This window comes from Daucus carota, chromosome 7, assembly GCF_001625215.2.
Source record: "Daucus carota subsp. sativus chromosome 7, DH1 v3.0, whole genome shotgun sequence".
Lineage (NCBI taxonomy): Eukaryota > Viridiplantae > Streptophyta > Magnoliopsida > Apiales > Apiaceae > Daucus > Daucus carota.
Genome location: NC_030387.2, coordinates 40,909,082 through 40,934,054, shown reverse-complemented (window position 1 = coordinate 40,934,054; position 24,973 = coordinate 40,909,082). Strand labels below are relative to the sequence as shown.

Below are 24,973 nucleotides of genomic sequence, written 5' to 3'. Positions count from 1 at the left end.
TTATATTGAACAAATAAGCACCGTTAGATTGGAACAAAATTAAATTCTGTTCTAGAAGGCAACTGATATCTACTTGCATGTTTATAATTCCTTTTCTGAATCCAAAACAAATTCTGTCTTTCACATGTATATGATTTTTTTTAATCCTAAATAAATATTTCCTACCAGTTTTATTCGTGGAATCATATAAATCTCACCGTCACAATTTTTTTATAATATATTTTAAAATTAATAAGCCGGATTTATGTGAGAAACATATAAAAAAGTTTTTCTTAATCCAAAATAGATTCTACCTTCTTATTGCATATTTATGATTCCTTTTCTTAATTCAAAACAAATTATGTTTATCAATTTTAATTTAGAACCATATAAATTTTTTGAAAAATATTTAAATCACATTATAATAATTTTAATATAAAATACATTTATTAATATAATCTAATAGGAGTTGGCATAACGTATTCCCCTCAAAATATATTAAAATTTAATAGATAAAATTTAATACTTTGGCATGATACATACGAGAAAAGGAATTGCTTGATTAAAATAATTTATTTGAAATCATTAATGGCTGTGATGATGTATTTACCAAAGTTCTAACTTACAAACAAATCATAATTTCGAATTTTATTTTATTGAAAATTTTAATTTATTATTTATAAATTAAATTTTTTCACACCATTTAAAATATATTTAAAAAATTTATAAATAATTAAAAAGCTCCCGTGCCTTGCACGGGCTATAAGCTAGTTTATATTTAAAATTTGTAACGTAAGTTAATACAATTTTTATTTTCGATTAGCTCATCGTCACTATCTTGAACAGTCAGATACTGATTATCACCAACTTAATTTGTATTGCTTGCAGCAAAAATATAAGCAAGGATGGCCCTGTGTTTTATTTATTCAAAATAACAATTATTGAACAAATATAATTTAAAAATACAATTCTTATTTTTAAAAGTTATAAAATTTATAATCTTATTATATTAATTTTTTAAAAAATTATATATTTATAATATAAAAACAACATATTCCAGAATCTCAAATTGTCTAAAGAGGTTTGTAGCGCTAAACTCACGTCGTTCCATAATGGTCAACAAGATACCATCTCTATCATGTTTTTATCTTTAAGATCTTCACAACCTCATTCAAATAGTATGCATTGACTTACAACCAATCTTGATAATAGTTGGATTCAATCTTATAATTTTCTTAAATTTTGAATAGAAAATAAAATTATGATTCAAAAAATCAAATTCACGGATCTTAAAGGTAATATAATTCTTTTTTTATTGGATTCTAAAAAATAAAACTCTTTTCTTATAATTTTCTTAAATTTCGGATTGAAAACAGTAATACAATTCTTTTCTTATTTAGGAATCCTAAAAGGAATAGGATTATATTTATTTAAACTAACAATCCTAGATAAAATACAATTTATATTTAAGATTTGTAAGTTAATACGTACAATTTTTATTTTCAATTTACTCTTATAATTTTCTTAAATTTCGAGTAGAAAATAAAGGATTGTAAAGATAATAATCATTAAAAAAATAATAGCAAAAAAAATTAGAACCATAAAAGAATAATAATTTTTAACTAAAAAATAGGAATTATAAAATAAAATAGGATATATAAAATAGGAATCATATGTTGATTTTATGATATTGTAAATGATTCTCGATTAGTATTGTGTTTGACGGGCACGGGAGGCGGCCTAAACTAATTTTTATCTGAATAATAATAATTTTTCTATTAGTATTATGTTTTCACAGTAAAGTGGCTATTTTTTTTTTTAAATCTGTGTTATAATATATTTTCTTATTAAAACGGGACCACGTTTCAAAATAATTTTTATCCAATCATAATCTTTAATTTTATCATAATTAGAATAATTTTATATTTATTTAAACTAACAATCATAGATAAAATACAATTTATATTTAAGATGTGTAAGGTAATACGTACAATTTTTATTTTCGATTTAGTCTTATAATTTTCTTAAATTTCGAATAGAAAATAAAGGATTGTAAAGATAATAATCACTAAAAAAACTAATAGCAAAAAAATTAGAACCATAAAAGAATAATAATTTTTAACTAATAAATAGGAATCATAAAATAAAAATAATTAATAAAATAAAATAGGATATATAAAATAGGAATCATATATTGATTTTATGATAATGTAAATTTTCTTGATTAGTATTGTGTTTGACGGGGGCGGGAGGCGGCCCAAACTAATTTTTATCTAAATAATAATAATTTTTCTATTAGTATTATGTTGGACGTGAAAGTGGCTAAAATAATTTTTTATCTATGTTATAATATATTATTTGTTAAAACGGGACCACGGTTCAAAATAATTTTTATCCAATTATAATCTTTAATTTTATCATAATTAGAATAATTTTTATTAGTATTGTGTTTGACAAGAGAGCAGCTCAAACTAATTTTGATCTAAATTATACTGTAATATTTAATTTTATCATAAAAATAAAAATTATGGATTTATAATGTCTTTGACGGGAGGGGGTTCGCATTGTGTTTGACAGGATAACCATTTAAAAAGAATTTTATATTAATTATAATATTTTTTTTATTAGTGTGTTTGACCAGAAGATGACTCAAAATAATTTTTATGCTATTATAATATTAATTCGCATCAAAATTTATACAAAATTTATAACTCCGCCGCGAAGCGCGATTTTATTCACTAGTTAAATGATAAAAATCAAATTAAACAATTAACATATTTTATCAATCACATTGTCTAAACATTATCACGTAAACAAACAAATGATTGTTTTTTTTTTTTTCCACAACAAACAAATGATTGTTTAGTAATAAAGTAAACCCGGTAATAACTGATAACACATATTATCTTCCCTTTCTTATAAATTTATTTTTTTGTCAGGATATATTTTTGTTTTAATTTGTAACACATTGTTATCTTCTTCTCAGCAGTTGTTTTAGCTGAGAGCAAATTGGTGCCCTAATTCGACGAAATTCATCTCCAAATCATCGAGTTCCACGCCATTAAAGACATAATTCGATGAAATTCATCTCCGATTCATGTAATTACATTCATCACTCTCTTAATTTCACTTGATTTTCGCTCTCACATACATTACTCATGGCTTGTACTTGCAATTTCACTTCTACATTTTTGTCATCTACTGAGTATCTTAGGAACACTAAAACTCGATTTACGAAGCATTCGGTGTGTGTTAGGCCTCGAATTAGTTGTAATTTAGGTAGCGCGAGAAGTGATGAGGATGATAATTGGGAAAAGAATGTAGCTAAGTTGGTTAATTTGTCGGTTACTTTAACTGTTGTGTCAGCTGCATTGCCACAAGCTGTTAATGCAGCTAAAGTTGCGAAGCGTGGTAAAAAAACAAAAACCGTAGAGGTTTTTACACCGGAGCAATTGAAAGTGTGGGCGGAGGGGCTTCCGGTTGTGGCTAACAGGATTGCGTATAGTGAGGTATTGAGTTTGAAGAGGGAAGGGAGGCTTAAGCATATAATTAAGCCTGCGGAGGCAGGGTTGAAGCAACAGGCGGAGGTTGTTTTAGCGGTTTTGGATGATTCTAGGGTTTTGAGGATTGTGTTGCCTTCATTTGAGGTTGATCCGAAGTTTTGGGTGGAGTGGGATGAGTTGGGGATTGATTCGGTTTGTGTTAATGCGTTTTCGCCGCCAGTGAAGAAGCCGGAGGTTCCGGCACCGTATTTAGGGTTTTTGTTGAAGATTCCGGAGAAGATGTTTACGGCGGTGAAGCCGAAGCCGTTGTCAAAGAAGGCGATGGAGTTGAAGAGGCAAAGGGAAGAGTTGAAAAGGCAGAGGGATGAGGATTTGAGGAGGACGAAGTTGGAGCAGGAGATGATGGAGAAGGCGATTAAAATGCAGAGGAAGACGGAAGAGAGGAATAGGAGGAGGGAGCAACAGAAGATTAGGAAGGAGGAGGCTTTGCTCAGAGTACAAATAGAAAGAATGCGTACCAGCAGTGTATGGGATGACTTGGCTCAAGACAAGAATGTTACAACAGCACTTGGGCTGCTTTTCTTCTACATATTTTATCGTACTGTTGTTCTGAGTTATAAGAAGCAGAAGAAGGATTATGAGGATAGGTTAAAGATCGAGAAAGCAGATGCAGAGGAGAAGAGAAAAATGAGAGAACTTGAGAGGGAAATGCTGGGGATTGAAGCTGGAGACATTGAACCTGAGGCTGAGGAAGGAGCGCAAACTGAGGAAAATCCTTACATGAAGATGGCAGAGCAATTTATGAAGTCTGGTGCTCGTGTCCGTAAGGCACGTAACGGCAGGCTCCCTCAGTATATGGAAAGAGGAATGGATGTCAAGTTTACAGATGTTGCAGGTCTTGGGAAAATACGACTTGAGCTTGAGGAAATTGTAAAGTTCTTTACCCATGGAGAAATGTACCGCAGGAGGGGAGTCAAAATACCAGGTCAGAAATCTTCTTCTATTATCTCAGCATAACTGGAACTGAATACACGCGCACACACACATATATTTGCTTGCTTTGATAGTTACTGAGTAATGAGTATGCATTAGTATCTTTAAACTTGCACTGAACAATATATTTTGGCTTATTTTGATGGTAATGAATCCCCATAGAAAGAGTAAAATAACTCCCTTTAAAAGAGTGATCCAAGAAACATTTTTCTTTTTCAAGTTAGTTGAGCTTCCGTTTTAATATGTAATTCACTCTATGATGAGCATTCTTTACAGATATTATGTACTTAAAGTATTAAACGTCTCAACTAATTGTATTTCTGATATCTTAAAATTCTTCATTATGAATATATGATGTACCCTGAATCAACATTGCAACAACAGTTAATATTAAATCCTTTAAAAGCTTTCATAATTGACGCAATATCAAGATTAGATGGCACCTTTTCCAAAAAAGTGTTCAGAAAAGTAAATATATAAAAGTTAAACTATGAGCAACTTGGTGTGAGCCGAATGTTCTGATATTTAAGTTATCACATATAAATTGACTGAAACAGAATCTATCACACCTTGTCTTGTGAAAATATTTTAATACTTGACTCTTGACCACCTTTAAAAAAGGTCAGTCACTTTATGCATAGAAGTTGTACTAATTATTCACCCTATGTTTTATGACCAAAAATTCTAGTCAAACCTACTTACAGTCATTGGGTTTGGTAAGAGAGACTGTTCAAGTTGTGAAAATACTTTTATTGTTTACTTAGTTATGAAATATGTATCTTGTGTGTTGCCTCCTACAGGTGGTATACTTCTTTGTGGCCCTCCTGGGGTGGGGAAGACTTTATTAGCAAAAGCTGTTGCTGGTGAGGCAGGTGTGAATTTCTTTTCCATTTCAGCCTCCCAGTTTGTGGAAATATATGTTGGGGTTGGCGCTTCTCGTGTCCGAGCACTCTACCAGGAAGCAAGGGAAAATGTGAGAATTATTTGCTGTTTCAGGCATCCATACCCATCCTGTTCCAGTGATATACCTAGTTCTGTATATATCAGATTGTTTATTCATATTAATTTAAACACATTCCTGTTGATGCATAGGCTCCTTCTGTTGTTTTCATTGATGAGTTGGATGCTGTTGGAAGGGAGCGTGGTCTAATTAAAGGTTCCGGTGGACAAGAACGTGATGCTACTCTAAATCAGGTTCGTGGCATCGTTAACAAACAGTTTTAGTACTTTTAACTGATTGCATTGAACTTTGTATAATATAAACTGCTCCTTATTTAATCCAGCTCCTTGTATCTCTGGATGGATTTGAAGGAAGAGGGAATGTGATCACTATTGCTTCAACAAATAGACCAGATATTCTTGATCCTGCACTTGTAAGACCAGGGCGATTTGACCGAAAAATATTTATACCAAAGCCAGGGCTAATAGGACGTGTTGAAATTTTGAAGGTATACTTATATAAACTTCTTATTTCTTGGTCAATTGGAGAAAAGTTGCACTGAATATTCCCGTATTTAGATATGTTATTACTTTTCCTAGGTCCATGCTCGTAAGAAGCCAATGGCTCCAGATGTGGACTACATGGCTGTTGCCAGCATGACTGATGGAATGGTTGGTGCAGATCTAGCTAACATAATTGAGGTTGGCGCTATTAATATGATGCGTGAGGGAAGAACTGAGGTAGTAAACTTCTTAGAAATGAATGTCAGTGCTGTCATGAAAACTTGCGAATTGCTGAATATTTTTTCACTTGCTGCAGATCACCACAGATGACTTGTTACAAGCTGCACAGGTTGAGGATAGAGGAATGCTTGACAGAAAAGACCGTAGCCCTGAGCAATGGAAGCAAGTAGCCATAAATGAAGCAGCAATGGCTGTAGTGGCTGTGAATTTCCCTGACCTTAGAAATATTGAGTTTGTATGTCCCTCTAACCCATCTTTAGCCTTCGTATAAGCACTGTGATGTTTGAACTAGTTTACTTATTGGGGAATATGTCATCACTTCCTGGTGCTGTACAAATAATTCTTTCACAAGGTTTCTCTTATTGCAGAACTTTGATGCTGATGTTCTTGAATGATTTTATTGAATATTTATTTTATAACAGATGCTGTAAATCCACCTCTCATTTGATGCACTTGGCATTTCTTATATCTACGTTTACATCCTAGCAGTTCCTGGTGAATTTATAAATATGTCTAGAGTCTAGGTGTTTTGATAACCCTCTAACCTCTCGCCTTTACTTTTTATTTTGGGACTAGAATTCACTGATTAAATGTGTAATTTCTTTTGGTATGGTACTCTTGTGTACTAAAATATGATCTCCAGCAAGTCAGATAAATGAGTATGAAAAGTCCGTTGGTGTCTATTTATTAATCATATGCCACACTGTGTTTTCATCGCCATTCGCCAATATCATGTTCCCTATTGGTTATGGTTTCTTTTCTAAAAAAAGTTGATGAAGGCTTCGTTAAGCATGTGTACTTGATAAGCAAAAGGTTATAGGCTTCGTCTTTTTTCTTTGCACTACTCCTAATACCTGACTCAGTTCTTCATGTCTGAGATTATTGGGGGGTGGGGGGTATACTGGTTGTTTAATGAGTAAAAGTTTGAAAATGGGAAACTTAAACATAAAACAATATATAATATATACCCTGTACTGCATTTCTGCTAAGATGTATTTAGGAGATTCTTATATTCTATCAATTCAGGGAATCTCATGTGTGCATCTTAGATAGTGAGGGAGATGTCTCAGGTGCATTATGTAATATGTTGAACTAGAAGTCCTAATCATTTCATAATAGTGTGTTGAAACCAAAATTAATGTTGAACCTGTTACGCTATTTAATATCTTGATCATTTGGCACATGAAATATATGTTGTTATTGTCAGAGTAGATATGTTTATTCAAGTACTTTTACTTCTGCTAATCTTATATGTTTGTAAATATTGTAGCCAAATAGCCAATAAAATGTTCCCACATGTTAATAAATTCAACCTTGTTTCACCGGTGTACTTTTTTATTGCTAAATTTCTAAAAGCATCATAATTTTATGATTCCTATCTTCCTTTGGGCAGCTTACAATTGCACCAAGGGCTGGCAGGGAGTTGGGTTATGTCCGGATGAAAATGGATCACGTAAAATTTAGAGAAGGAATGCTCAGGTACATTTGGTTGTTTAATATACTTGAGCAAGTCCAACAGCTGCCCTATGTAGTGTCCTAAGTCATAATATAGGGCATTTGATGAAAAAACTTAATCCAACAATGTCCTAGTGATGCCCTATATCACTAGGACAACCCATTCAAGCCCTATTTTTGAGGCACTCTCTCTCCTTGCCCTATCCCATATTTTATAATAAATTCTTACCAACACTCTCTTTCTCTCTCTATTTTATATTATGTTTTAATGATGAAAGTGAACTTTTAATAATAAAATATTAAACATATAGTGAAAATAAGGCACATTGTTGGAGTTGAAGTTAGTAGAATATGTCCTAAACTACTAGGACATAATTTTTTATATTATATTTAGGGCTCCAACTAAGACACTGTTGGACTTGCTCTTATTGACTTACCAGCATCATGATGAAAACCATTATCTTGAGAAGCTTTAACTACCTTTGATGATAAATTGTGGTTGCAACTGGTGATTTGTGATAAAACAATCATTGGAAATGTCATAGCTTTCTAGAACCTTTGTTAAAAGTTATCCTTGTGGAGTGCCCAATGTCAAAACTTTTATCCGTGGACCAGAAATATTAAGTTATGTAACAATATGTATACATGCAATATCTTTTTAAACTTCCGCCAGATTCTTTTTACTGTGCAAATCTCCTGGAAATTCGTGCAGGACCAGAAATTTGGCAAATCATTTACAGATTCACATAAAAAAACTCTGGAAGTGGAATTATTATATGTCAAAACCTGAAACTGAAATATATAAGCGAAATAATTTTACTCATGTTATTGGTCTTTTTTTATTGTGGGGACACCTGCCCCAACAAGCCACATCCTAGATCCACTGCCTTCCTTCATGTGTATAATCTATGTCTATCTATAATTGTTTTTATGTGGAGGGAGTGCAATCATTTTAAAAATTTATCTGTTAAAATTTTGTAGTGCAAGCAATATTTGCATCATGATTATATTCAACTTCTAAATCCTATATTCTCAAACTCTTGTATGTTAACACTGTCAGATGCGCTGTATATATCTTTATTACCTTTTTATACGAACTGGTGGAAGTTATCAGATTGAAAGTTGCAAGTACCTTATCGCGGGTGGCTGTAGACTAGTGCTGTAGTAGCTAATATTTCTTTCAATTTTAATATGATCTTTTATGCAGTCGGCAATCCCTTTTGGATCATATTACAGTTCAGTTAGCACCAAGAGCAGCTGATGAGCTTTGGTATGGTGAAGGCCAGGTATTATGATGTTTTTATGTGACATAGTATGCTTCCCAAGACTATTGTGCAAAAAAGGGCTAATAAAGAGTTTCATTTGTTACGACTTCCTAGCTAAGACTCTTGTAAAAAGCAAATATAAGTTAGATTTTTTGATGAATGCTAGAAGCATACCACTGATTTATTATATATGATGTAGTAGCAAAACTATTACGAAGATTATTGCAGTTTCAACTTATGCTAATAGAATCAGAGTAGACCTGTGGAGAAAACCACCGAATGACAGAAATGCCATGTACTATATGTTTTTCATTAGATTGATGACTTGTAACTGTTAAGTACTCAAGTTCAATATGGGAGGAAAGCCTAACACATCTTTTGATATACTTTATTGTATTGTTAATTATTACAGTTGAGTACAATATGGGCGGAAACCATGGACAATGCTAGGTCAGAAGCAAGAACTTTTGTTCTTGGTGGTCTTTCTGAGAAACATTACGGCTTATCAAATTTCTGGGATGCAGAACGTATCAATGTATGGCTTCAAAATTTCGTTTATAATAATATTTTAACTTCCTCTTTTACAATGTAGACCTGCTTTGTACCTCGTAGTAAAAGGCAAGTTTATTTTGAGTACATAGTTCTGTAGTAGGTAATTTGAAGCATCTATGCTATTGGTGTTTGGTGTGTTCTAGTCTAATAATTCCTTTGTCATTAGTTGTGTCCATGGGAATGTGACTATATGTATCAGCATCGAAACCAAGTTTAGGCCATTTGTCATCACAGTTTTTTAATGCTTTCTTATTCATGTGACATTGACATGCTCTACCCTCCTGGATTGCTGCTATATCAGGAGATCGACACAGAAGCCCTGCAAATTCTAAATATGTGTTATGAACATGCTAAAGAGGTACCTCATATACATCGAAGCTCCCTTGTCATGGTCTTTGTTATGTATTATAATGTTGCAACTGCTGTTTTGCATGACAGATCCTGCAGCAGAATCGGAAGCTCATGGATGCTGTGGTTGATGAGCTTGTTCTAAAGAAAAATATTACAAAAGAAGAGTTTTCTAAACTAGTTGAATTGCATGGATCTCTTAGACCTGCTCCACCCAGCATACTTGATATAAGGGTTAGAAAGCGCTTAGAATTTGAAGATATGATGCTGAAACAAAGGGAGACAGCTGTTCAGAACAGTGTATGAGCAATGCTTCTGAAAGGTAATTGATGGTTCGATATTTCGTTGTTGATTTTCGTATCGTTTTCTCTGTGGTTTAAAGTTATTTTTGTTAGTTCCACAGCTAAGTTGTTAAATATTAAAGTTTACTTCTGCTCTTTACTTGTCAATGAACTGGTAAAAATATGAATAGCAAACTGATCGAAGATTAGAATCATTGTGCTTGCCATCATCCAAATATATACCTCATCTGCATAAACAATACTGCAATCAGTTAGTCTGCTCATGAAATAAAAAATTTAATTTAAAAGTTGGTCGTTTACTGTACTGAAACTAGTTGGTGTCTGGCTTTATAAAAAATGATCCATTAAAACATTAGGGAGAACGCAAAAACTAATCAATCTCTACTTAATGCTCTAAATCAGGTTGAAAAGGCAAATCATACATCGTCTTGCATCAGTTGATGTCCTTACAGCAGCCGAACCCGTGGGGACTCTATGCAGACATTGCAGAGAAGCTGCAAACATGATGCTCTGAATTTGGAGTAGCAGGCGGAAAATTGACATAACCATCAACTTCTCAGCATTGGTGCAAGGGAAGTTTTTGTTAGTATGGTTTTTAGCCAAACCAAGTTTTTGTTATTACCAGTTATTGCGTGTTATAATTATTAAATTTATAGTTCCAGTCTTCCAGATGTGAGGAAGTAATTGTAGTTTCTTAACATTAGCAATATTTCGCAATGTAATTATACCCCATTTATAAATATATGTTATAATGCAGTTTAGACTTCGGAATTATATTTGCTTATACATCTCTTATCCTCTGTTTTGTTCCTCTATTTAACACATTTTTTGTTATACCCAAGTCTTTATTTACTTAATTTACACATTTTGGGATAAAAACCGTAATTAGAAAATTTTTGATAACTGGCTGCAAAAATAACTACCCACGTCCTCACGTTCTCAGTAGTACGTACTGTAGAATATATACCCACCGGTTTTCTGGATTCTTGTAACACCAACACAAGTACAATGGCTTCTGCTCCTCACGGTTCGCATTCCGGTTCTAACTTTTGCTGCTGCTTCATACCGATTCTTGTCATAGTAGTCGGAACTATTGTTTCTCCTGCCAGGGCCGCGGAGGAGTTCAAAGTCGGTGACATGGATGGCTGGCGACAGCCTGATATAAACCACACTGAAGTTTACACTCTCTGGGCTGCTTCCAAAAGCTTTCATGTCGGAGATTTACTTCGTGAGTTTGCTGAACCTTGATTAACTAAGTTTTCATCTCATTTCGTATTATTTTTGAAGCATCTCGAGTTTTATTTGTTGCACCAGGTTTTGAGTACAGGAATGATTCTGTGCTGGTCGTGGATAAAAGGGCATATTATCACTGCAATGTAACTAGTCCGTCTTCTGAGTTCTCCGACGGTAACACGACTATAAATCTTGATAATGCTGGACCACTGTACTTCATTAGCGGCGACCCTGAGCACTGCCAGAATGGGCAGCGTTTAGCGGTTGAGGTGATGCCCCTGCCTCCGGATACTGACATATCTCCTTCACCGTCAACTCCTCCTCAGTATCAGGAACCTGGAGCAGAGGATTCTCCGACACCGTCTCCAGTTTCAACTTCAAAAGCAGCCACGTACGGGTTTTCTGTTTCTAAGACATTGCCGTTTTCAGTCCTTGTTTCAACCTCCTTCGCTTTGTTATGGCTTTCTGCTTAGGCTTAGGAAAATAACTACTGATGTTCTGCATTTGTTACATGTTCCGTCTTTGTTAAACTTGTAATTAATCTGATTTCCTATGTCCGAAATTTGAAATTTCTTCATCGCTAAACAATGATTTTTCTTTCAAACCAATTAAATGAAGGGTTTTGTTCCATGCCCACCATATGCCATATAACCTTTAACCAACACAGAGTTTTAGAATCGTTAGATCTGAATTTTAAAGGTGTAGATTCAACCTTGTTTTTTTTGCCGGGGACACCAGGACCCCTAAATGAATTAGGGGTCAATTGCTTGGTTCAATCTGGATGAACATGTTTTATAATTAACATTCTTATGCAGTAAATCGAATTCCAATCTGTCTTATATTACGGGTCATTTCGGCTCAGAAAATAAGAAAACTGCAAAATTTTCAAATTATTGTCAAATCCGGACTGCTCCAAGTTTGGACACTGATATCTATTTTAATTAAAAGTTTATATAACTAATTCATGGGCACGGGGACAGGGGTGTGGGTTACACATGCTTATGATATCGTTATCACTGAGGACGCTATACAATTTACCCGAGTTTTTCTAAATTGTAACTCGTCGTAATTATTGAATCCAGTAACAGTAGGAAAAATTTCGAAAAACGAATACTCAAAGCCAACATCATTGTCTTCCAAAGGTTTTTTTTTTTGTTCTAGGATAATTTCCTGAGAAAAGTGCTCAGGTTTCTTGTTTCTTTGATGGCGATATTTGTCAGAATGCTGTTTTGCTCAATGTGTGTATGTGCATTAAGCTCGTATAGTTGTCGATCTCTGTCGTGATGCATGTGTTATGTGTTGAGCGGGCGCGGATCAAAGTCACGCGTCGTAAATATAAAATGAGATTTGTTTCGAATATAAACAGTCAAAATAATTTCATTAATACGAGATTTTTGAGGATAGTTTAAAAAATATTCTGTACATCTTGATCATGATTCAGAATCAATAATATTATTCATCAAATATAAAGTTAACGAGTGTTGCGCAGAATTGATGGTTAAAAAGTTGATTCTCAATTTGCGGACTGTGCAGTTATGTGATGTGAGAGATTTTTCAAAATTGCAATTGAAGATCTTAAACGATTTGTGTCAAAAAATTTCTAAAACGGACGGGTCGAAACTGAGTGACGAGAAAAGTACTAAAATAAAATGCATTATAGATCACCTCTTAGCTCAAGTTGCTTGACCATTCGAAAAACGCTTGGATATGAATAGTGATCATTACAACTTACCAAATTCTTGGTTTGGCCGCATTGCTCCTAGCATTATTAGGGCAGACTCTCTGATAGGTCTAAAGAGTGAAGAAAGGACAATTATACATAATCAAATGCATAATTAAGTATATTGACACTTGATTTATATATGCCTCGTGTCCCTACTTAATTAGGATGCATTATATTATATCTATTCAATGTTTGCTACTAATATTAGCAATTATTATCTTAAAATTGATGTAAGCTACAGAACGTCAGAACTACAGAAGTTTGGATAAAAACATATTTACATAGCCAGTAATACTTTTTTTTACTGTTCCGATGTGCATTTCTTGTTTAAATTTTTATAAAATAAAATTAGTTTATTCTAATTGAAAATACTATATTAGTAAGAAAATTAATAAGAAAACAGTTCAGAATAACGGAGGTAATACCCTCCCTGTCCCAAAATAAGTGTGTCTTTGACTTTTTGCACGCAATTTAAGATGTAAAAACAAATATACTTTTACACATTATTTTTCAAAAACTTTTTTCTGAATAAAAATATAGATATTAAAATAATCTGGTACAAATATATTTTTTTACACCTCAAAATATATGAAAAATCGATACTTATTTTGAGACCGATGGAATACAAAATTAGGACTCTGTAATTTATGGCAAAATGTCCATTTTTCCCGGGAAATCAAGAGTGTGGTTATTATCCATTTATCCCCAAGGATAATCTTGCATCGGTTACGGGAGTCTTGTCTATGACGGGATAAATCTGAAAATTAGTTGCAGGCCAGGCAGGCATCACTTGTCAAGGTTGATTACTTGTGATAAAAAGCGAAACAACGTTTTTGTGTCCTTAATATTACCTTGACAGCCTAACCAACCTAGAAAACTACAAGTCTGCAAAGTTCAGCTTCTTGCACACCCAATAAGAATTAATCACTTCTTTTATGTAACACGACAACTTAAATAATGCAATTCTATATTCGAACAAATAGTAAAAAACGATAAAAGGACGAAGAATTATTCGGTAAGATATTAGTACCTCCTGTTTGGCAGAAGCTAAGATACATGTTGGTGCATGAGAGTCACGTCAAACTTACCCGGTACATGTATCTTTACAACTATATACACAAGTAGGATCGCTAAATTTTATTATATTGTTAAAATTGTTACTTGATAAAGATTAAGTGGGTGTTTGGCATGGGTTTATAAGCCCGACTTCTGAATTATAAGTTAGAAAAACTTAGGGGCTGTTTGGGTGAGCTTAAAATAAGTGATTTTTACTTAAAATAAAAAAATGGAGTAGAAGTTAGAAGCAAGTTAAGACTTATAAGTGATTAAAGTGTTTGGAAAATAAGCAGAAGCCCTGAAACAAAAGCTAGCATTCCTAGCTTTTTATAAGTACCTCTTGACTTTTTACACAAACGGTACGAAATAAGTGCTTCTAACTTATAAACCAGAAGTTCGGCTTAAAAGCGGGAAACAAACACCCACTTATTTGTACCGTTTGTGTAAGAAGTCGAAAAGTACTTAAAAAAACTACGATTACTAGCTTTTGTCTCACAGCTTCTACTTATTTCCCAAACACTTTTATCACTTATAAGTCTTAACTTGCTTCTGACTTCTACTTCACTTTTTTACTTTAAGCAATAAGCACTTATTTTAATCTCACCCAAACGGCCCCTAAATATGTACTCTTATTATTATGTTGAGATCTATAATTTAGATATTTATTTATTATGAATTATTAATTAATGAAGATTTTATTGTACTTATGACTAGTTTGTTGAAATAATATTTCACTCACTACGTAATTTAAGGAGTGAGAATAGAATTAGTTAAAAATGAATAAATTATAACATTGTTACTTATTCACAAATACTAAAATGATTTCAACTTATAAATTACTCGTCAAACTTCTTAACCCTAATATGCAAAGCTCTTTTTATTGATCATGAGTCCATGACCACAAATCAAAATAATTGCTCTCAAAATTTATTGATAACAATATGAAGAACAAAAAAATGGCATATATAGCTGATAATAACAATAACATCGTGATTTAACCCGCGGTTTTTCTAGTGTGTGCCCATGAGCACAATAAAATTTGATAGCTTTTCTGGTTTACACTCTTTTAATAATGATACTCCATGCATTCATACCAATCACACCAATAAAAACACAGCAAATTTATGAGTTTGTGTGCTTAGCATGTGCCGATTGGTACACACTAGACAAACCCTTTAACCAGTTAACCTATCAATCAGTCATGTTAGTGATGAGTTGTAAAACTAATGATAGCTACAGTGGTTTGTTATAAAGTGTGAATAATTAAAATGCTAATTGCAGTCGTACTTCTTGTTTCCTACACACTCATCGATACGGACAAATCCAAAATATTGGATTCCTATATTTCTGATTTTCAGCCACTAAAATCTAGCACAGCTGGCACTGCATGATAAATTTAATTAGGTGAGCAAGGGGGGCGACATTTATTTATTTATATTTATAAAATAAATAATTTTATTGATTATTTTTCGTGGGAAAGTACTTATGGAGTATACACACATGACAGCTGCGAATTTGCCATTAAAATGATGGGGAATTAGATACACCTGTCTTTCACTTTGTCTCATATTTCACGCAAATGAAAATGACTGGTTTTGAATAATTAAACTGCTTCTGTTAAGATATTTTTCGTTTAATAATAAAATTATAAAGTGCGTTGGATGACCAAGCGCTAGGATTTATTTTTTATTATCATAATTGTTCTCCACCCTTTAACATGTACACGTGTACGTCCTGCCATCTATATAAAAAATACAACTCTGACATAATTACCCCTACAAAATTTAAAACAATAATAAAAACACAATACTATTATATAGCCATGGACAAATTGATAGTAGATCAAGACCATACTCAAGATTATTGGGTGGGAGAATGCCTAGTGTAGCAATTAGTAGGTCGGCATTTAAGTACTCCCTCCGTTGTTGTCACATTTCTATTTTTATCGGTCAAATTGATCAAATTTTAACCAAAAATTATAAATTAATTTTTTATTATTTTAAAAAACTGAAAACTACATCTTAAAGTAGATTAAAAGTTTTTCCCGATGACATATTTTTTCAATTTTTTCAATTGATAAAATATTAATAAATTTCAGTCAAACTTTGGTCAATTTGATCGGCACAAAATCAAATGTGACAATTAAAATGAGACGGAGGGAGTATTTAATTATATCAAGTAATTTCATTCAAGATGTTTCGGCGTCGTCTCAAGTCTCAACCCTACAATAATGTTTACATCTAATTTCCTCCACCTATACGTTGTGCTTATCAGACTACGTATAGTTCTCGACTAATTTTAAAAAAAATTGTGTTATTATTATCTTAAAATTTTATAAATAAAATAAATCATTTTTTATATTATACTCCTCTTACAGATTTTCGGAAATTCGATAAATATAATAGATCGACTAAAATCTAAAATATGATGAAATTGAGATATCTTGCACAAATTTTGTAATTCTTATTTATGATATTTTAGAAAACTGTGTTTCATAATGACGTGAATACAGAGGATCTAATCTAATTAAAACTCACGTCATTATGTATACAATTTTAGGTATCAAACATTTTTGATTAATTTATTATCTCGTATGAGATTAACGTACCAAATTTGGATGGACCGTCCATACCAAACACATGTACATAGAGGTTTAATTTCGAGTAGCTAATTATTAGTGATGGCGTTTATGACGTTAATTATACAATATCTACATCCCAAACCGGTGCTCCTGCCATTAAGGTCCACGTACAACGTCCTTTTTCTTGTGACGCAATTTTCAAGTGACCACGACGCAGCGTTTACTAACCATAACTGTTTAATATTGTAATTAGTTGATTTGTTTATTCCTAATGACAACCACACTTCGTATCTCCTTTTGACAAAGACAAACACAGTTCTAGACTTCTAGTGAACTTAATTAACTAATTACTTTGATTAGTACTGATTAGCTAATCAGCTCTCATATATGTATCACTAGCTAAGCACGCATCTGAGGGGAGCAATTAGCATTAAAGCATGTATATGCATATATCACTGTCTAATTAATCAGATTAGATTGTTTGCAGCAATTATATGCATATATACATAATTTGTTCTAAATCTCACTCTCTTACTCAATTATTAGAATTTCAGGTATAACTTACTTGTCCCTCATAGTTAAGCAAACAGGATTCACTCTGTCCCTCTCATTTTTTTTCCGGTTTTTTTAACAGTTTAACACGTATTTTACGATAAAATAAAAATTTATAATTTCTTTTTAAATCTTCTTTTTTATAAACATTATATTATAGAGTTCAAAACCTGATTTCTATATATAGGCACTTCTGCAAATAGATAAAACATGCAGACCTTGGGATGCAATTGTACAGTAATGCAAGACAATCATAGAGTATATATCAAACAGAATATACCAAAGATATATAACGTTATTCCCCACAATGAAACATTTTATATACCACAAAGAACTTAAATTCAAAATTACAGAAGTGTATATATAATTTACAGCAAAATAAATAATCAACTAATTAAATTCACCGGAAATTAAATACCCATCTAACTCCGTTTCCTCCGCCCATGACGGCGCCGGATAAAGCCACATATCCGGCGAGTCAACAAGTAATACCTCATCAGAAGACTCCTTCTCCACGTTCAAACTCGGCAACTCAGTTATCTCACCGAGTCCCAGCTCATACGACTCGTGATCAAACACAGAAGAAGGAGAAGAAGACGACGAAGAAGACATTGCGGCTGCTTTGGCAGCCGCAGCTTGAACATCACGAGGAGAAACAGACTCGGGACGAGGCAAGGAATGCGCGAGCTGAGGGAAGTTAAGGATCGCCGCGCCACCTTTGACGGTCAACGCGGCGACATCGTGTGCCCTAGCCGCCATTTCAGCCGTGGGATACGTGCCGAGCCAAATACGTGTCTTTTTACGAGGCTGTCTAATCTCGGACACCCATTTACCCCAGCTACGCATTCTTACTCCCCTGTACACCGGGTGCTTACTTTTACTACTACTCGTATTCCGCTTACTCGGGATACACTGAGTACGCTTGGTTTGACTTGATAACAGGTCTGAAGCATGATCATTACTATTGCTCTTCTTATTTTGCTTGCTCGAGTCTGAAATAGTATTCGAGATATACGGGATATGTTTGGTTTGACCCGATAACGAGTCTGGTGCAGGATCGAGTTGGCCTCCGGCTGCCATTGAGCAAATCGGGAAAGTGAGATGATCAGTTTGTGAGACACGTATATGAGTGTGCGGAGGAATGGGGTTATATATAAAGGGAAAGGCTACTATGTAACAAGTTACAAATAATTGGGATTCACGTGATAGAAAGAGATGTGATGAGAGTTTTGAGCTAAAAACAAAGTAGGTTCCACTGGGATTGGTTACAAGCTGATGATTCACATCTATATACTTTAATATTGTAAATAAAATATACTCCTTAAATTGTTACGAGATTATTTATATATTCTTTTTATTTTTGTTTGTTACTTATTTGTTATACACCTTCACATGCACCCTCGATTTTCTTAGGTATATCTAATTATGTACTCATTTTAACTTTTTAGTTATGAATTACAAATTTTTAATCAAAACAAATATTTAAAACTACATGTTTGAATACATTACTATTTGTAATAATGTATATTTTTATGACTCTATGAAAAACATGTTTGACGCGAGTAACACTATTGTTTAGTTGCAAAAAATGATATCAAAAATATGACATATCCGCAAAATATTTGTATCAGCAATTCTTGGAAAGTGTTTACAATTATCCACACCTTTCTAATATGACTGTTTCCTGAATCATTGCATATATATATATACACATGTTTTTCGGCCAGATTTTATTTAATTTCATCACCGAAAATTCATATTGTGCGACTAATTAGGGATGAGGAGAAGTGGTGTCGTTAGGAAAAAAATTACAAATTTATAAATTAAATACATTTAATAACATTTTTACTAATATAATTTTAGGGGTAAAAATATATATTAATCAGTGTTGTAAAAAGCGGGAATCAGACTTAATCGGTGAAGTCACGGAACAGGGATTAATCGGTAATTAATTGAACTGATCGGGAATTAATCGGATTAATCAGTGATTAATCAGAGATTTAATCAGTTCGGCGAGTTACAGAACAAAAATTAATCGGTGATTAATCGTGATTAATCACCGAGAACATAGATACTAATACATACTATTTGTTAACTTCAATTATAGGTACTACTTACAGATATTAGAATATAACAACTCAACTACCATAAACAAAATTTGCTATATTTCAATTTTATGTACGAAAGGTTATTAAATTGCATTTACAAGTTTTAGGTGCAAAGTTGTCCTGGCGCCGTAAACGTGAGGGGTTGCTGTTGTGATCAGTTGTGACTATCAAAATACTTGGCGTCTATTATATTAATAAAATAATTATGAATCCCAAATATATAAAATGCGATGTTTTTTTTCAGTTTCATTAATTTTAAAATATTGTTATATAAGTAATTTAACATTATACATTAGGAATATGACAATATATAATTTAATATTATACATTAGGAATAAATAAATTATAGTCCATACATATTACATATATCCTTGAAATAAATAAAAAACAAAAGTAGGTATAACTTTGAGATATTAGGAAAAAAAGAAAAATAGAAACCTTTTCAATTCCTATTTTAATAATTAAGATTACATGACTTGTAAATCAAAATAAGTTTCAAAATAGTAATAAATATTGAACTCAAAATCTAAAGAGATGATAAACTCCTAGTATGGGACCATATCATTACTCTTTCAACAAGTTCAATTAAATTTGAATTTTAAGTTTCTCAGAAATTGAATTGAAATTAAAAAGGCTAAGACATCGCATGCGTGCCAAGTACGACAGTCAAATTGGTATTAAACGGAAACGGGTGAGAATAATAGAAGGTGAAGGTCTAAAAGGGGCAGTTGTAGCTTAAAAATGGACCATAAAAAAAGAAGATATTATAATGCATGGACCCTCCTGCAAACCTACTCAGCTCATGCACATTTACAGTTGTTCGCCCCACTCTACTTGGATTGGGCATATTCTCCCCATTCTTTTTCTTGTTTTGCTTATATGTATTACCCTCCCTTATATTTATTTAGCCTTGCTCCATTTATGTAAAGTGTATTACATGGCAAATTATCTTGTTATATATATATATATATTATTTTTTTGAATAAGTTGTTTATTTTTAAAAAATAATATATATATTCTCTAGAGATAAGTAATTATTTTCGACAAACAAAAAATGTTAAACATCTAATACTTAATATTAAAATATATTATATAAATCTTGAATTTTTCCAATAAACATGTCACCATTTTCCCACTCCTAATAGACATAAGTCAATATATGAGATATGATTTATGAATAATCTAATAATTCTAATGTTAGAGGACGTTAATGTTAGAGGACGTGTTCGTGAGATATATTTTATGATTAGTTGATTTAATATTTTTAATGCAAGAGGGCGTGTTTTTTGATGAAGGACATGATTTGAGAAGGGTAAATTTTAATTAAAAATTTAATTTAAATCCTGAAATTTGTTAAATAATTAGTAACACGGCTGTAATTTTATATTTCAACCACATGTAATTTAAATTTCTGGTTCTATCATTATTTCGATAATATTTAAAGCATTAAAATAGCAGCTTATACGTGAAAGTATCAGTTCAATTTTAAATGTGACAAAAGAAAAAGTCAGTTCAAATTTAAAATACTACCGTATATTAATGTTTATAGATTCTTTTTTTATACAGAGTTTGTAAAAAAGAAATATGACAAAGAATGAAAGGACAGATCAATAGTCCTTAACGGCATAACAACAACACTAGCTAGCAGGAAGTTACCATCTGTAGGGACCTAAAGTGTTTGATTAAGTTGATTGGACTTAACGTGCTTCGTCTCTTTTATTATGCGCCTCCGATCAACTCATTGATGTGATGCATCCTGAGTTAATATTTTATTGCCCTCTTTCACTTTCAAGAATTAATTTACTTTTTCAAGACTTTTTTTTAACCAGCAATCCTGTAGGCACCCGTTTTTAATAAATAATGCTTTCTTCCGTCCAATGGTCTAGAAATTTCAAAATTGAAGAAATTAAATTAAATTAAATTAAAACTCGGAGTTCACTTTTTTCTCTATTTATGAGTTTTTTCGGCTGACTTTTTGGTACTCGATCATATAAAATAATTGAAAATATAATTATTTTCACATAAGTTGTTGATTCGGACAAATTCGACTTATAAAATTAGATTCAAACAATCGGACATCCCAATAATTAAACATTTTCTTTTTATATATAACAAAATCTTCCAACTTAGAAATCACTATGATATATTATTAAAATTTAATTAATATATATCCAACTAATGTAAAATGTAGTTAATATGACAATAGTAATCCTGTAAAATATATATAAACATGTACATATATATATAGTCAGAACCATTGTGGGCTCTGTTAGCCTCTGTTGAATAATATGGATGTGTCGAGTGTGCCATGTCATCACGAGCCACGTTATCAGAGTTAGTTAGAAAGTTTGTTGTGATCCACCACTAGTCTACTCTACTCTATATATCAGCTACTGCATTATTGTAATTGTTCATACTTGTAAAAACAATTTCTCTCTCTAGTTATGAAAACTCTCTCTCTGGTTCTTGCTTGTTAGTTTAGTTGTTTTACATGATTTGTGCTGTTCATAAATAGAAGATGATCAGAATTAACATGGTATCAGAGCCACTACACTTATCGATTCTTTCTCCGCCGCGCTCATCTTGTCTCCGTCATCTTCTCCGGTGAATTTTCGTCAACTTTCAGGTGTTTTTCTTCTGATTCTGTGCTCTGTTTCGTCTGTTGCTTGTGATTGTGTTTCATACTTGCATTCGCTGGAAACGATCTCATTTCGTCTCCATACTTGTATTCTTTTTGGTGCTTCTATAACCTAGGGTTTATACTCTTCGTATTTGTGTGATTGTTCTGGTTTTAATGGCTGCTTCTACTGGAAATGCGTGGAATCGTAATTCACAGAGCTGTCAAGATCCAGCTAGTGTGTATTACATTCATCCTTCTGAAACTAATACTGCACAGCTTGTTTCTGTTAAATTTTCTGGTACTGGCTTCAGCAATTGGAAGCGATCTATATTGCTTACTTTATCCACTAAGAATAAACTAGGCTTTATTGATGGATCTGTGATAAAACCTGATGTTACTGCTGTTGATTACAAAGCCTGGGAACGGTGCAATGATTTAGTTTGTTCCTGGCTACTTAACAATTTAGATGACAGTATTGCACAGAGTGTCTTGTATTTCAAGATTGCTAAGGATATTTGGGATGATTTGGAGGATAGGTTTGGTTCTACCTCCATGACTCAAGCTTTTACTCTTGAACAACAATTGTCTGAGTTGACTCAAGGTTCTAAATCTGTGTCGGATTATTTCACTGCAATCCGGTCACTCTGGGATGCTCTCAATGATGTTGATCCAAATCCTTACTGCATTTGTAACAAGTGCACTTGTAATGTAAATCAGAGGCTCCATCAAAAACAACAGGACCGTCGCCTTCTTCAGTTCATGATGAAACTTCATGAGAAGTTTGCTTCTGTCAGGGGAAATATGTTGATGCAACATCCTCCACCTACTTTGTCTAATGCTTTCAGAACATTTGCTCAAGAGGAACGACATCAAGCATTGTCTCAGATCACTTCTCAAACAGAAACTCTAGCATTTGTTGCAGATAGCACTACACAGAAGAAGCCTATGAACTCAAAGCCTAATCCAGGTTCTGCTACTTCCAACACTAAGAAGGGCAATTATTTCTGCACAAACTGCAAGATATCTGGACACAGTGTGGAAAGATGCTTCAAGATCCATGGTTATCCTCCCAACTTTAAGTTCAAAGACAAGAAAGTAGCTGCTGCTGCTACTCATACTCAGTCTGTGAGCAATACTGATCACAGCACAGATGATTCTCCTCCTATTTCCATGGCTCAATATCAGCAGCTAATGGCACTTCTTAATAAGCCTAACTCTACTCCTGCTGCAGAAACTCAGGATCATGCCATGCTTGCTGGTAAGCTATGTCTTTTGGCCAACAATCCATCTCAAAATGGTTGGCTGATTGACAGTGGAGCCACAGATCATATTTGCTCAGACCTCAGTATCTTTCTCACTTATAAACCTGTTACTGCTTCAAATGAATTCATTTTAATACCTGATGGTAGACAGGTTCCTATAGCACACATTGGATCTGTTAAGATCACAAAAGATCTTATTCTACACAATGTGCTACATGTTCCTGCTTTTCATTACAATTTACTCTCTGTCCAAAGATTATGCAAGGACTTAAACTGTTCTTTGGTTTTCAATGATACTAATTGCATTATACAGGACCATTTGCAGAAAGGGAAGCAAATTCTTCTTGGTAGAATCCAAGGCAGCCTATATAGCACTGCAGATCAGTTCAATTCAGTACCAGTAAAGTCCAGTTTGCTTTCCATCAAGGAAGACCTCTCTGTTTGGCATCTCAGACTTGCACATATACCATTTCCAAGGTTAACAAAGATTCCAGAGTTAGCTAATGTACATAATTCATCTCATAGTTTCATATGTCAAATTTGTCCTATGTCTAGAAAAACAAGGGCTTCTTTCCCTCATAGTTCAATCAAATCTGTATCACCTTTCCAATTAATCCATATTGATGTTTGGGGACCTTATCAAGTTAAATCTCATACTGGTTGCAATCAGTTTTTAACAATTGTGGATGATTTCAGTAGATTTACCTGGATTCACCTTTTGAAACACAGAACAGATTGTGTGCAAGTTATGACAGATTTTTTAGAATATGTTAAGACTCAATTTAAGAAGAAAGTACAGGTGATAAGATCTGATAATGCTCCAGAACTGTGTCAGGGTCTTATGAGAAATTTATTGCTACACAAAGGTATAATACATCAAACAAGCTGCAGCCACACTCCACAACAAAATGGAGTTGTGGAACGTAAGCACAGACATTTGCTAGAAGCTGCAAGGGCTCTGTATTTGCAATCTAAAGTTCCAGCAAGGTTTTGGAGTGACTGTATCTTATGTGCAGCTTACCTCATTAATAGAGTACCACTGCAGAGCATCAACAATGATACTCCATTCTTCAGATTGCATGGTACAGTTAAGTACCTAATTGATCTTGTTCCTGTTTCCAAAGCTTTCCCTGTGATGAAAGAATGCGCTTATTATTCTGGTGAAAGTTTTAATGCTGCTGTTGCATTACTTGTAAGAAAAGACAATTTCAAGGAGGATTCATTTTTGGTATTGGAATTACCTGGTCAGATCATACATTACAATCTCGTTGACAGAAGTTTCAGAGTGATATCGGACTTTAGTGAAGACTTGCAAAAACGTTGTCTCAGTCTCTGCTATTACCGTTGTGGAGACTTCAAAGCTTGGCCATACAACCAATGAAGTGAAAAGAGCAGGGAAAACCCGTTTTTCGGCCTAATGTTAGTGACATTGCTAGTGTTGAAGTTCTTGCCATTGCGCAGATTTGCTATTTGTTACTGATCTAATTACTATTCTGTAACTTGTATAGGAGGCTTAGAAGATGCAAATCTATTTCTCCAAGTAGTTCTAGACTATGTTACCCGGACTCTTCAATTTTGCCCTCATACCCGTGTCGATCGGACATGACATGGGTGTGGGTATGGGATCTGGGTCGGATCCTTCAATTGAAAACCGGACACTTGTTTTTAGCGAGGGATGCCTCACAACAACAACTTGATTTTAGCGAGGGATGCCTATAAATTACTATTTCCATGCTATTCTTTTGATTTATGCTATAA

The 24,973-nt window shown here is 33.3% G+C and overlaps 3 protein-coding genes across 3 annotated transcripts; 2 read left to right on the top strand and 1 right to left on the bottom strand.

Annotated features, from left to right (window-relative positions):
* The first annotated feature begins 2,878 nt into the window (after nt 1-2,878).
* Nucleotides 2,879-10,862, top strand: LOC108196122 (probable inactive ATP-dependent zinc metalloprotease FTSHI 2, chloroplastic). Its single transcript, XM_017363237.2, has 12 exons — nt 2,879-4,467; nt 5,276-5,448; nt 5,568-5,669; nt 5,759-5,923; nt 6,015-6,155; nt 6,235-6,393; nt 7,552-7,637; nt 8,821-8,899; nt 9,291-9,413; nt 9,732-9,788; nt 9,869-10,100; nt 10,483-10,862. Exons 1-11 carry the CDS (start codon nt 3,138-3,140, stop codon nt 10,082-10,084), a joined length of 2,631 nt encoding a protein of 876 aa, XP_017218726.1. The 5' UTR covers nt 2,879-3,137; the 3' UTR covers nt 10,085-10,100; nt 10,483-10,862.
* A 105-nt stretch (nt 10,863-10,967) lies between these two features.
* Nucleotides 10,968-11,942, top strand: LOC108196123 (early nodulin-like protein 7). Its single transcript, XM_017363238.2, has 2 exons — nt 10,968-11,308; nt 11,395-11,942. The coding sequence occupies exons 1-2, from the start codon at nt 11,089-11,091 to the stop codon at nt 11,784-11,786; spliced, it is 612 nt and encodes a 203-aa protein (XP_017218727.1). The 5' UTR covers nt 10,968-11,088; the 3' UTR covers nt 11,787-11,942.
* Nucleotides 11,943-17,520: 5,578 nt separating this feature from the next.
* On the bottom strand, nt 17,521-18,488 carry LOC108195193 (ethylene-responsive transcription factor ERF039). Its single transcript, XM_017362146.2, has one exon. It carries the CDS (start codon nt 18,303-18,305, stop codon nt 17,616-17,618), a length of 690 nt encoding a protein of 229 aa, XP_017217635.1. The 5' UTR covers nt 18,306-18,488; the 3' UTR covers nt 17,521-17,615.
* Nucleotides 18,489-24,973: the final 6,485 nt, after the last annotated feature.

Excerpts from the sequence above, each read along its gene's own strand:
- LOC108195193 (XM_017362146.2), bottom strand. The coding sequence starts at position 18,305 with ATGGCAGCCGGAGGCCAACTCGATCCTGCACCAGACTCGTTATCGGGT.
- LOC108196123 (XM_017363238.2), top strand. The coding sequence starts at position 11,089 with ATGGCTTCTGCTCCTCACGGTTCGCATTCCGGTTCTAACTTTTGCTGC. Across the intron at positions 11,309-11,394 it reads TCATGTCGGAGATTTACTTC|GTTTTGAGTACAGGAATGAT; the intron begins GTGAGTTTGCTG and ends TTGTTGCACCAG.
- LOC108196122 (XM_017363237.2), top strand. The coding sequence starts at position 3,138 with ATGGCTTGTACTTGCAATTTCACTTCTACATTTTTGTCATCTACTGAG. Across the intron at positions 5,449-5,567 it reads ACCAGGAAGCAAGGGAAAAT|GCTCCTTCTGTTGTTTTCAT; the intron begins GTGAGAATTATT and ends GTTGATGCATAG. Across the intron at positions 9,789-9,868 it reads GTTATGAACATGCTAAAGAG|ATCCTGCAGCAGAATCGGAA; the intron begins GTACCTCATATA and ends TTTGCATGACAG.